Source organism: Scomber scombrus, chromosome 11, assembly GCF_963691925.1.
Source record: "Scomber scombrus chromosome 11, fScoSco1.1, whole genome shotgun sequence".
In the NCBI taxonomy this organism is placed as follows: domain Eukaryota; kingdom Metazoa; phylum Chordata; class Actinopteri; order Scombriformes; family Scombridae; genus Scomber; species Scomber scombrus.
In genome coordinates, this window is record NC_084980.1 from 3,456,546 (window position 1) to 3,470,118 (window position 13,573).

General features: G+C 37.6%; 2 protein-coding genes across 2 annotated transcripts; both read right to left on the reverse strand.

The window, feature by feature from the left end:
• Positions 1-339: 339 nt before the first annotated feature.
• On the reverse strand, positions 340-5,136 carry LOC133990785 (phospholipid phosphatase-related protein type 5-like). The gene is given in 5 exon segments (XM_062429190.1): positions 340-369; positions 707-847; positions 2,503-3,056; positions 4,101-4,233; positions 4,933-5,136. Coding segments are annotated over 5 exon segments (1,062 nt in total).
• Positions 5,137-8,454: 3,318 nt separating this feature from the next.
• tyw3 (tRNA-yW synthesizing protein 3 homolog (S. cerevisiae)) lies at positions 8,455-11,248 on the reverse strand. The gene is made up of 6 exons (XM_062428879.1): positions 10,921-11,248; positions 10,708-10,788; positions 10,506-10,604; positions 9,804-9,875; positions 9,582-9,715; positions 8,455-9,475 (listed from the first exon to the last, which is right to left on the reverse strand). The coding sequence occupies exons 1-6, from the start codon at positions 11,086-11,088 to the stop codon at positions 9,199-9,201; spliced, it is 831 nt and encodes a 276-aa protein (XP_062284863.1). The 5' UTR covers positions 11,089-11,248; the 3' UTR covers positions 8,455-9,198.
• Positions 11,249-13,573: the final 2,325 nt, after the last annotated feature.

A 13,573-nucleotide genomic window follows, 5' to 3' on the forward strand; every position in this document is an offset into this window, starting at 1 on the left:
AATATCATTGCTTTGGTATAATTAAACAATAAGACTATGGTTAAAGTGACTGGTACAGTTTATATCTGCCAAAATCAAAGCCACGTTGGCAATCAACTATTTTGCTTCCTGCCTTTCTCTGAGTTTTCACTGAGAGAGAACAGCAGCCTCTTGTGATCTGGTGCCATGTAACAGATATCAAAATTTAGATGTTAATAATTTATTTCTTTTAAAATTTTGCAAAAGCAGGTGGCTTATATTTCAATTTTTATGTTCTAAAAAAAATTGGAACGTTTTTTAAATTTTAAGTCATGAAAGAGCAAAATCTCTTCGTTAGCTACATCAGAGGCCGGTTCATAGTCATGTGACTTCAGTGAAGGATCCGGGGCTCTAGAGGAAGACAGGAAAGACACACAAATCAATCAGGAAGTGTCTCTAAAATGTGTAAATTACTGCTGAATCTCACAGGTTTTATTTCTGAAAATTGTTAAAACTTTCCATGATGCGCTAAGTATTATTTCTTTGACTATTTCATTACTCAAGACACATTGAAATCCCCCTTTTCAAGTGTAAGATATTGCTTTTATGCATATTTTCACTTTAGTACATCATAAAAACACCAAATATAGAAATAATGATTTTCACTTGCACTATGTTGTGCATTCTTACATATGTTATTTGGGAAAATGAAAACTAAAAAAGTCATTTAAAAAAGTACATGATGTACCTGTGTAAAAATGTATTTGTCACCAGTGTCCATGGCAGGATTAATTTGGGCTGAAGCCTCATCAGTGTTAGATGTGCCTACATCTGACGGACTGTAAGGGATCATGGGTCTCTTTTTAAAATAATGAACCACAAACACCACCTGCAGAGAGAGAGAGAGAGAGAGAAAAGAGAGACTTTGCATACTGCAACAGCCATATTCATACAAACAAGTGTATTACGGGGCAAATCCTATTGAGGTAATTTTATTGTGACTGGAGGGAGACAGCATCATCATTTTTTTTAGATTTTTTCTGTGACCCAGCTTTTTGTCCTGAACTCCCAACCATCACTGTCTTCCATGACGTTTTACACAAAAGTGGAATTCAAAGTCATTCAAGCAACAACAACTTGGTGTGCTGTGTGTAGGTTTTTGTCCTGCAGCAATTTAGTCCATTAGACCAGTTTTCTATTAAGGAAAGAGCCTAAATATAATCATAATGATGTAGAGAGCCTCTAAAAAGAAGATTCTCTGGTTATTTTTGGATAAAAACAAAATTTCCTTTTCATGGAAAGTAAAGGATTTAATACTGTTTTAGATGACATGTTATGGTCTTGACTTTATAGAAATGACTGAATGAAAGGAACAGAGTAATCTATCTTTGTTTACTGTCTGTTCAGCAACTGCAAGGATTACGAAAATGTCAAAGAACTTGGTCTGGGATAAAATTATCATTGATTGATTGATTGATTGATTGATTATTAATGTTTATGGTGTGACTTGCATATTTGTTGGTCCAAATGCACTTTGTAAATTACATTAGTGGAATGACTGTACATTGTTGCATCCTTAAAATAACATTTTACTTTAAATTGTCTGCTAGTAAAATTGAGTTGTAGTAATGCAAATTGTGGATTTGAATTCTAATCTTGAGTTTAAAAAAAAGTAAGTTTCATTTAAAAGAAAACTGAGTTCATGTGTGTGTTACCAATTGTTTAAGAGTTGGTCCAACACATCTCTTTTTTCAGTGTAAGTATCTGAGAGGAAACTGTGTCTCTGTCTGTTTTTATGGTGTCTATAGGATCCATGAAAAGGCAACAACCCCCTGACAATGTGAAGTCTGCCTGCACAGTGTAAAGGAGAATATGTAGGACTTAGATACTTCTTCTTACGTTGAACTTGGCTTTCCCTCATGTTACAGTGAAGTGTATAAAGCAGTGTGCACAGCCTTAGTGAATTGTGTAAGTTAAAACCTGGATATCATTTTCATATGTTTTGTTCCATTCTGTCTGAGTCATGCTTACTTTGCACTTCCCACCTTTATTGTAGATATTTGGGCAATTACAGCAAAACAATATGTATCAGGACAAGGAGCATTACCCCCCTGGCTGCCGTAGCTAACTGCATAGATATCTACTTCCTAAGCCATTTGCTGGTTACACCAAGCATAAGTTTCTCAAATATGTACAACAGAAGTGGCAAGGGCAAATGCATGACCCAGAGGCAGAATGTGGAAATGAGAAGGAATAATTATAAGCGGGAAACTTTGATATATCCCACTTAAACTGCCTAAAAACCAAGCAAAGTGGACACCTCACAACAGCTGCAATCTGTCATTCAAGCCTAATCAGTCAATTCAGAGTGTCCTCTCATCTATTTATGTGGTTATTTTAATATTAATCCCTTTATAAGTGGCTGTTTTCATACATACAGAAGGCCTATTTCTTACTTCATCATGAATAATGAAAGCAATGATAGTCTTTTATAAGAGTCTGCTAATATTGCTACTATAGCTCATACAATGATTAATAACTGACCAGAAAGACAGCAATAGCTGCTCCGATAGCTTGTCCTGCTATCACATCACTCCAGTGGTTTCGGTACTCGGCCACTCTGTTGATGCCTGTCAGCACAGCCACACTGACCAATGATAGACTGAGGAGGGGCCCCATCAGACGACCTCCGCAGGAAGCAACACAGGACATGATGTACATCTGGAGAGAAAACCAGTATAACAAGGTTAGGTCAACATTCTGCAGTTGTGAGTATTTCCAGTTTATGATTTATGTAGATAAAAATAATTATTATTCATCCATGGTCATTTGAAATGAAGCACTCACTGCCAAGTAAACAGCTGTGTATAGACTCAGTGCAGCCTCTTTGGAGGGGAACGTCTTCCTGGCTCTCATGATGTCATCGGGGTTGCCGTTACAGACGTCCGATCGGCTGACGAAGTCGGTGGTGTCCTGGCAGCCCAGGGCGGTGTAATTGGGCTGGCAAACAGACAGGAAGTAAGGAGCCAGACTTCCTGTGACCATCTGACCAGCGTTGACAAAGATGTCAGTTGTAAACAGACCAAAGACATAGACACCTGCAGAGAAATACACAGAGATGATGTTATTTACATATTTAAGACAAAGCAATGATGTTTAAAAACCACATGTATCATTCAAGGTAGCACTTTCAACACCACTGACATGAGACAGTGGCTACAGGTTGTGTTAGACATCATCTGACTTGTTTAGCTCAGAAGCCTTAAAGTTCCATCATTATAGAAAATATTTCTCACATTTCTTTCATCATAACGAGAACAGTATTTTGTTAAAATCACACATTATTATGATGTGGGCCAAGTCTGAAATCATATCTGTGGTGCACCTTATTTACCCAACACGCACAATACTGTAAATTCAATAGTTCCAAAAACTGAAGGTTAAAAGTTGTGTCCAAAGAATGGATGTATAAAGGAGAACTATATGCAGTATTAAATCTAAAATAATTCAGGCCAAAGTGTCTGAATTCTGAGTGTGCAAAATGAATCTACTATATAGCACCCTAAAAAAGTAGCGTCTACTGCATGCACACTATTTTCTGCTAACAATCCCACGATGCGATGCACTGCCTTTTATGGATGCCAATGACTGTTGTGTGACCGTACAGCTGTCAGTGATGATGCAAAATGATGATGATTAGTGAGCATCCAAAATCTCAATTTACCGCTCACTACTGAGTAAACTATTGACTGTCTAGTATATAGTGAGCAGTGAATGAGTGAATCAGGGAGTGACTTCAGACACAGTCTTAATCATCCATCCTGTAGACGTTCCAGCTTGTTATTGGACTGACGGGATTACATTCTAATGATAAAATGAGATGCATTTTGATGGGTTTATGGGTTTAAATGTATTTACCATTCTGCAGTCACTCATTTTTCAATGATTGTATGTAGGAAAAATATTTTCCGACATGGTTATATTACCCATTGTGCCTGCTATGCAAAAATCACTTCAAAGCCCAGCACTGTTTCTGAAAGCTTGGTCCATAACATCTGCATCATCTGCATCATCATTTATGGAAATAACAGAAATGATGAATTAAACAGTTTCTTTAAGCATTTGCACTGTAGTCAGATTACCAAGGAAACGGAAGGTCCTGCGCACCATGGGATTCACATAGCAACAGTCACCCATGACGACAACCTTCTCATGGTCGTAAAGGTTGTTTGAGTTGTAGTGGAGGAGGAAGATAACAAGTTCCACACCTGAAATCTGGAAATGAGGAAGGAAAACATATACAGTAAAAGAGAGAAGAGAAGGAAAATGAATGAATGAAGGAGAATACTAACATTGTTGGTTGGAATAGTGATGTTATTTGTCTATATTAATCTATCTATCACAATTTAATTTGTGAAGTTCTTTCTCAGTACGTTTTGCTGTTGATAAATTTAATCTTATTTTAATTCTATTTTTTTTTAGTTTAGTTTGATTTGGTTTAATTCTGTCATAAAACAGCATATAATCAGATTATATGCATATGTGTGTTGCTTCATCTCTTTCTTCCTTTTTAAAGTCTTTCTTGTTTGTCACTCCAACTCTCATCTTTAATTCTCTTTTTGAGATGGGGCAATTAAGCAGTTTCTCGGCTGTTAACTTCTATTGTGGGACAGAGAAAACTGCAGCAATCACACTGGCGAAAAATTCAACAGAAACTCCTACTTCAATAATTAATAGTAGGGTCTTTCAGTTCATTCTAGGCTAGAAAGTGAATTTGAAAGCCCAAAATCTAAAATCCTGGCCAAATAATCGTCTTTCACGTAGTTTAAAGGCTATTTGTTGTATTCATTTGTATATACCCTGTCTGTCTGTATCCCTCCTCATAGCAGTCTTTATAACCATCAGCATCACCACTACCGCCACAAAGGAAATCCATACCTTCTGTTTACTGTGTTAAATCCCAGTTAGACTTACCAATACAACAGGCAGTCCACCCACCACAGAGTACAGTATTACAGGCTGTATGAGGCTGTCCTGTTCTGGTCCAGGATCTGGTTTGGTTAAAGCCGGGTCCCTGCAGACGAAGCCCTGCTGTGCCACACTGAAAGTATCCGTGAACTCACAGTAGTAGACCAGCATCACTGTAGCTGCCAGAATCACCACCTGGAAGTACAGCATGGTGGATCCGGCCTCCAACAATCTGACCTAACGACGTCCTGGATACTGTTACCACAGCGACGAAGAATCCAACGTACAGCCTCCAATTGATGCTGTTGTTTCAGATCCAATTTGTCCAATTTCTGGTTTGTGTTACCATGGTGACTAATCTACTGTAACAATTTTGCTATATAATCCTGTTGTGCAAATATACTTGAGCTCAAACATAAAACCACAGATGATGACGACTATAGCGACGATGATTTGCCTCTGAGAGACATCTCAGAGAGTCGTTCTTCTTTTCCTTTTCTGTGATTCTGTGAGAGGCAAACCTTGTCTTTCCGCTTCTGTGAATTTACTGAATCATCTGACTGCAGTGAACCAGGGAATTCATTCTATGTCACTGAACAATCTGTAAAGAGCCACTTACAGACTACTGAATACATACCCACACCATCACTGAGTACAATTGGTGAATAATAGAAAAAGGAGGGCTGACAGACAATATGGTTCTTGTACTTGTATCAGGTTTAAAAAGAAATATGTTAAAATTTGACCTCTGGTTGTACCATATCTTTTTTAAACTGCACTAATGGATTTTCACAGCCAGTTATGGTCAACAGAACAAGCTAAAATCATAGCAGCTGGCAAACATTTCACTATTTACATACCAGACACAGACCTGCATCAGCATTTAATTTAAGTCCAAATAATGTAAATAATTTGAGGCAATATTTGTGTCCGATTGATGAATGCAGGTCTAGTAGGGTAGACTGGGGACAGTTGCAACAGGGGACGGTTGCAACAAGTCTTATTTCTCCAATCAGAAGCATGCTAGAGTGATGACACTCACACTGCACATGCTCAGTTAGACCCTCTGCCCACCGAGAAGAGAGAGGCCATATTTAGCATCTGGTCCTGCTTTTATCAAGAAAAGTTGTTTTGGAGGCATGAAAGTAGCTTTTTTCATGAGCTGTATTTTTGTCATACTGTCCTGACCTTTTGTATGAGTGAATCCAAACTTACCTATAGTTTGAATCATTGTTTTGTTGACTATTCAGTGACATGGTTAGCATGTGTCAATGGCAGTGGCTAGCTAGCACATGATGTTTTGTCATGACTGATAAAATGCCAGTCATGACAAACCTAGCCAACTTAGCATGGGGACAGTTGCAACTGCAACTGTCCCCATGCTAAGTTGGCTAGTCATATCAAAACAGACCACAGAACAGTATTTTTTGAAGATTTTAAGTTCAAATAGGCACAGTTCATGTATTTTATTGTGCCTATGCTCATGATGAACAGAACTGGCAATTATATTATAAGACAATGAGAGACTAATGCTATTGATAAACAAAATAATTCCCCAAATATCTAGTTGAGCAAAAATGAGAAATTATTGTTCTATCTGTTGTGCGATGGGACAAACTAGCCACATAAATTTCCCTGTGAAAGCAGGAGAAAAGTCCATTTATTTGTTGTCCTATAGTGAATAAATCATCTAAAAGTAGAAATTGTATTCTGTTTGTTTTCAGTATGCCAAGAGTGAGGAAGAGAGTCACTAACAGAGGAGTTCCCCTCAATATTTTGGAACGAGCCTCAGATATTGTAAGAGATGAGGGCAAATCAGTCAGGGCACTAGCCAAGGCCTTCAACATATGCCACACCACATTATTCAGGTTTCACAAAAAAAGAGAGACTTGCATGCGGGACATCAAATAAGATACCGCTTGCAGGGTACTGGACCAGCAAAAAAGTATTAAAGCAAATGAAAAAAAGACCAAGCAAATGATTCCATTCTTTTTGTCTCGCACTGAAATATTGAGTTTTAATAGCTTCAGTAACATCTGCACATTGACACAAGGTAGGCCTATGATAAATATTACTAAATAAATAATAATTAATTATTTAAATCTAATGTGTTTTTAATATGTTGCAACCGTCCCTGATCCGTTTTGCAACTGCCCCCAGGTTTGGGGTCAGTTGCAACATCTGAATTTTTCTATTCAAATCAATATTGTGATTGATATGTTATATGTAACCATCTTTAAATGGTATGGGTAATTAGGAGACATGTGTAAGTTTAATATGTAAAGGTTTGGTGGGCCTAGTCCAAATAGTCTCTGAGTAACTGAGAGTAATGTAAAAAGTGTTGCAACTGTCCCCAGTCTCCCCTACTAACACTATCTTGCTCTTTAGACACTAAATCACCAGCTAGAAAAATAATTAGCTAAAAGATGCTAAAAAGAGAAATGGGTGGTAATTCTCTGGATTCATTACTACACATAATAAACTAGACACGTTCTACATGTCACAAAGTTGGGCCACCAACAGTTCATTACAAATTTGTAATGAATGTTCAATTTTAACACATATATTTATCAGCTTGATATAAAAATGTCTGAATAATGCTAATGTTGTTCTGTGTCTGTAAATAGGCAACTGTTTGCTCATTTTTAGCAACTGTTGCAAATTTGCACAATTTTATTACAGTAACAACTATAAGGCGGCTCCTATATTATAACCCTATCTTGTGGCCCTGTCTTGTCTCTTATAGTTTTAACAGTTTTAAAGCATTTTATCAGGAACAATTGTACAATCTAATAGTTCAATACAACAGCTCTGCCATTAATTCTACTTTTATTTTCACTTTATCAGAAAGGTGATACAGTTACTTTATTATTTAGTTCATAGTGGGTGCTGCTGGTGTAACTGAGTGCATTATATTTAAAAGTGCTCCTAATATTTCATCACCCTCATGTATGTTAAAGCACAGGTTCACACATTTTCAAATGTGTTTTAATACAGCAGTCAGGTATGCATATGGACAGTGAGAGAGGTCTTCTTCCTGTTCATTTGGGAACCATATTGATGTTTTAAAGTAGGACCTGAAAAACTGTGAACCTGTCCTTTATTGGGGTGGACAAAATATTAATTTATGTATTGGACTGCACAGGCGTAGTCTGAACTTGAAGGGGACAGTACATACACTGCACATGTGGCAGGAGACGTCTCGGTGTTTGCTCTACTAAATTATTTGAATAATATACAGTGAAAGCAAACTGCTTGCAGCTTCTCTGATACATTAAGCAATGCTGCCATCTAGTGGTATTACTGTCATGACATTGATCATGTCATCAGATGAAAATAAACTAATGTATCAACAACTATCAGTGTTGCTCACATCATTTTCTTAACATTGGCTTCATTTATGAAATCATAAGTAAAAATATATATATATATATATATATCTTTACTGTTCTTAATTCAATTGTCATTATTGTAGACCCAGTACTTTAGTCCATGTTGGGATCCTGTAGAAATTATGCATTAAAATTTTCGAGGGAGCTGATTGGATCAAATTGTAATTACTGCTTACTAATAACATTATCTTCATGCCTGAACCTGCTCCGGAGCAGCTTAGACATGCTACATAGGTTACCATGGTGATATACAGTCTCCTGCTCTCTTAATGAATGAATAATCAGAACAAACAGTAACAAAAGAGCCAACTCCCACAAATGCAGGGAAACTAAAACATGACTGAAACATTATATTTTAGGACTTCATGTGCAAAACAGTTAAGAACATAAATTGGCACCACCTGCAAGGCTGTCATTATATATATTATTCTAAACAAACAGGTTATTCTACACATCTCTGGACCGTCACATTCACTCTAAGAAACAATTTCAGCAGAGACAGAGCAGAAAAGTATTCTCACAAAATCATCCTCTCCTTATGTTTGTGTGTCTTGTGATCAGTCTGATATCTGCAGACAGCTGTTAGCTATCTGGTAGGACAGAAGAAATAAAAGTAGAATCGGCTCACTGTTCAGTTGACTGCCTACAACTCTCAGAAGAAGAGTGCAGATCTGTGTGCAGTCTCTTTCAGTCTGTTCTTTGCGTGGATGTGGACATTAAATATGATATCTAGAGCTGTAACAATTTGCCAACTATTTTGATAACCAATATGTTGATTTGAGTCCTTTTTAAGACAAAATACCAAATGCTAGTTCGCTCTGCATTCGAGCAACAAAACATTCAATGCTACACTGAGCTCCAGACCCAGAGAGCCACTAGTTCATGTAAACAGATCCAGACAATCATCCAGCTCTGGCACACTGCTGTCTCTGTCACCATGGCGACCGACAGTCTGATTTTGCTGTCCTCGTTTTCGCCTCCGTTTATAAACACTTGATTTGCTTCTCTTCTCCTCCTCATCCTCCTCTCCTTTTTCTCCCTTTTCTGTCTCCAGTCTCTGAGAGGGATCTTTAAGTTCCTGTGAGTTGGGAGGATCTGGGATTTGTAGTTTTTGTAGTTTATCTGCAGTCAGAGCAGCCTGGAGATTCTGGTAGAACCTAAAGGATAGAAAGAATCAGGGTTTTCACTCACGTGTTTCAAGTGAGTCTTTAAGATAGTCAATATTAGCTTCACTGAACATCACTGAAGAGGATATAGACTGACCTGTGGATCCGTCTGAGGTTCTCTTCCATCTTTTGATTGGCTGTCTGAGTAAGAAAATCAATGTAGTCTTGTTCTACCAGCAGCTTTCCTTGGTGGCTGAGAGGAACCTCCAGGCCATGGGTGCTACGGACTGCCTGGAAGGGACAAAAAACAACATAGATGCTTTACATTTATACAAGCAACACATGCAGCAAAGAAGAGGACTGTTCATACTGTGTGTACCGTGATGATCTTTCCTGTCTTGCTGACAGTGAGACCAGAGTTCCTGAAGCCTGAGTTGACAGCCACAGAGTGCTGGAGGGGAGACAACAGATGTAAGAAAGAAGCCTGAGTAATCAATGTGGTTTGTTATTGGATAAACAATATGATAGCACCACTGAACTCCCTTTACAATGCACTTACCATGTAAGTGATGGAGGACAAAATCCACAGTTCTCCTTCTGTGTAAAAAATTATTTAAAAGTTGATCTGAAGCTTCAGTCGTCCAAATGAGTCAAATCAAGTCTTCTATGTTTCAACATTACAGTGTTTTTAGTGGCAAAGTTCCTCTTTTTGTTACTATACTTCCACCACAGCTCAACAGGGAAACATTAAGAGGGAATATGATGCTAAAAACACTGTAAATGTGTCAGATATCACTTGATATGACTAACTCAGACTGCTGAAGCTGAATAGAAGCTGATCATCTACTTTTAAATGACTGTGTGGACACACTGTGGATTTTGTCCTCCATCACTTCCATTGAAAGCCCATTTGAAGGAGATCTTTTAATAGTCAGTATGAACAGGAGGAATGATTACAGAGAGGAAAACTTTTCACTGTTCATATGGACACCTGACTGCTGGTTTAAGACAGACTTGAAAAACTGTGAACCTGCCCTTTATTGCAAAGATCTACAACATAGAGACAAACAGTCACTCTCACCATCAGCTGAGCATCTTCCAGCCTGCGACACTGAACATGGAGGACGAAGGGCTCGAATTTCAACACAGCATCTCCAGTGGACTTGGCCAGAGCAGACGTCTGAACACACACACACACGCGCACGCACGCACACAATAGAGGAGAATTAACACAGTAAAAATATATATATTTTTAAATGCTTAAACAGTAAAAGATGACTCACCAGTTCATCACATTTGCATTTGTGGTGTGAGACAAACAGCCAGACACAGTTCTGTTTCTGGACAGCACTGCTCTCTGGAGCCTGGAAGACACAACATAAATAATAAGTCCAATAGCAATATATACATAAAGTGCAATATGCTGCAATATTCAATGTCTGTCAGTCATTGTAAATAGTCTCATAAGACTGTAGTGAGTCCAGTGTCTTTCTCACCCCGTCAGTGAGGATGACTCTGCCGGAGCAGGAGCTGGTGGTGAAGTACTCCTCACAGCTGTTGAGCAGAGACACTACATGGACAATGTCTTCATCCACACTGCCCTTCTTACTCAGGTCCAGCTTGTTCAGACACTGCTTCTTCCACTGACTGAAGCTTTTCTCCATGAGCTCTCATTTAATGGCCAAATACGAAACTTCGTCACTGTGTATTTTTTTCCCCGTCGTGTGATTTGACAGAGCAGCAAGGAGTAAACAGTATGAGCGGGAAACTCTGAAACGTACTTAAATGAATATCTACTTTGTAAATATTAGCCAGCTTCTAGCTACCTGTGCTAGCCCACAGTCTTCTTCTGCTGCAGTGGTGGCAGCTACGACTCAACAGCGCCCCTGCTGGCATGGAGAGGATAGTGCTTTATTTTTCAGAGGAACAGAAGCTTTTCACCCTCCTGTTGTCCTGTTTATAAAAAAAAAAAAATTATATCAGAAATATGGATTTATTTCATCTCATTGCCTAAAAATCACAAATATGGTTGTATACTACATTCTGTGCAAGTGTAATCATCATTACTTTCATTGAATTGGGTGATAATTTGTACTTTAAGCTTTATTATAAACAGTCAAATTATTATAACTACAGGGACTACAGGTGTGATTAAATACTGCCGTTCAAATATTTTAAATGGTTTCAAAACTTTGTACCAGTTTGTGATAATCCATCAAAAATATTTAGTTAAAATAATTCATAATATCTGCTTTTTTTTAACTCAAAAATGAGATTTCATTTAAATGAAGCCTATAGATCATCATTTCCAAAAGTAGCGTAAAGTTGGAAAGAAGTTGGCTATAAAGGTCTACCAGAATTGGGTGATAATTAATACTTTACACTTTATTAACAGTCAAACCAGTCAAAATGGACACGGGAGGACAAAAGCTGCACATTTGATGGGAAGACAACAGGAAGGTTAAGTAAAGAAAGGTAAACATTTTCTGAAAATGTTCGACAAAAAAGTTGTAATTTTATGAGAATAAACTGTTATCAGGCAATGAGAAAATGTAATAGCCTGAACGGGAAGGAGCAGTAGGTTTCACAAATAATGAAATAGGTATTTTTTCATTTTACATCTTTTGGCACATCAGGACCAATATTCTCCTAAAATTACAATTTAGTGCCGATTTCTCAATGGATATTTTCACAGAGTCTTGACTTTAGTCTATCTCTGTCTGAGAAACTGGACCATAATGTTTCAAAATTATATGAATAATGATTCAGTGAAGTAAAGAAATAAATGATATAAAAAGTAGATTATGAACATCCCAACAAAGTGGATACAAAACATAGTTCAAGCACATAGTCTATCAGCAGAGTAACAGGGGGACATAAGTAGAAGTATTACGGCCACACTGAGGAAAAACTAAATCCCTCTGTTTCTGAATAATTCTAATGATTTCTGACTCACTCGTGGTATTTATCTGCAGGTCTTAAATAGTCATAAAAAGCATACAATTGTATTCAAAAGGTCTAAAATTTCATTTATTATTTTAAAGTAATTTTTCTTTTCTGCAGTAGACTAACATTGGTTATAGGTCATATTATAGGTCATATATATATTTTGGTTACAGTAATCATATTACTGGGAACCATGGCTACGGCTGGGAAATTCTTACAAAAATGTGACATCATCATCATCATCATCATCATGTTCATGTACTTATAATATAATTGTAGGCCTTACTGTTCCTGCTGGTCTGACTGTGTGAAAAAGGTTTTCAATTGCAATTCTAAGTGTTATTAAAAAGGTCAGAAAAAGTCACTATGAATACTACAGATATATATATTATTGTTGAGCTCTTTTCATTTGCTTTCTTTATTGAGAGAGAGAGAGAGAGAGAGAGAGAGAGAGAGAGAGAGAGAGAGAGAGAGAGAGAGAGAGAGAGAGAGAGAGAGAGAGAGAGAGAGAGAGAGAGAGTTATCCCCCATTGGACTGGCATGGATTTGGTGGCCCAGAATCTATAAGTGACATCAGTCAGAACAGAGAACAGTAGAGTTGATACTATGATACAGTACTAGTAGGTACAGTGTATCTGCCATGAAGACATCATGAGGATCAGACCACAGGTCAGTCTCACTCTTATTCTCTTGCTCCATTTATGTATGTCTTTGAGTGTGTGTGTGTGTGTGTGTAACAGCAGAATAGGCTTGCACCATTATACAGTAAAGAGCCAGTAGTGAGGCAGTGAAGTGTAAGGGGGTCACAGCAGAGATCACAGAGGAGTCAAATGTGATCCAAAAGCACATCAGTACTGTGGGAAGAAACTGAGAGGAGTTTTTTTTTATTTCACGGTTTCTCAGTTTACGAGGAGGACGTTGCTGTTATAATGAACACAGCCACCCACACTGAATCAACAACATAACCCACTATAAATACAGCTCATGTAATTATGCTGTGTTCGGTGACAAGTTGTAATGTACAGACACGACTAACAGTGGCTTGTGCTTCATGTACCTACATCTACCTTGTCCACTTTCTGATTCAATTGAATGATTTCTAATAATCTGTTTGACTAAAAAGGCTTTTTGAGGGCAAATAGATATTTTGAGCCATTATTTTTTATTTGTCATTTTTGAAATGATGTAATTTTAAGGTAAAAA

Coding starts and splice junctions, on each gene's coding strand:
- tyw3 (XM_062428879.1), bottom strand. CDS start 11,088: ATGGAGAAAAGCTTCAGTCAGTGGAAGAAGCAGTGTCTGAACAAGCTG. Junction 10,789..10,920: donor GAGTCATCCTCACTGACGGG/GTGAGAAAGACA, acceptor TGTGTCTTCCAG/GCTCCAGAGAGCAGTGCTGT. Junction 9,716..9,803: donor AGACAGGAAAGATCATCACG/GTACACACAGTA, acceptor TGTCCCTTCCAG/GCAGTCCGTAGCACCCATGG.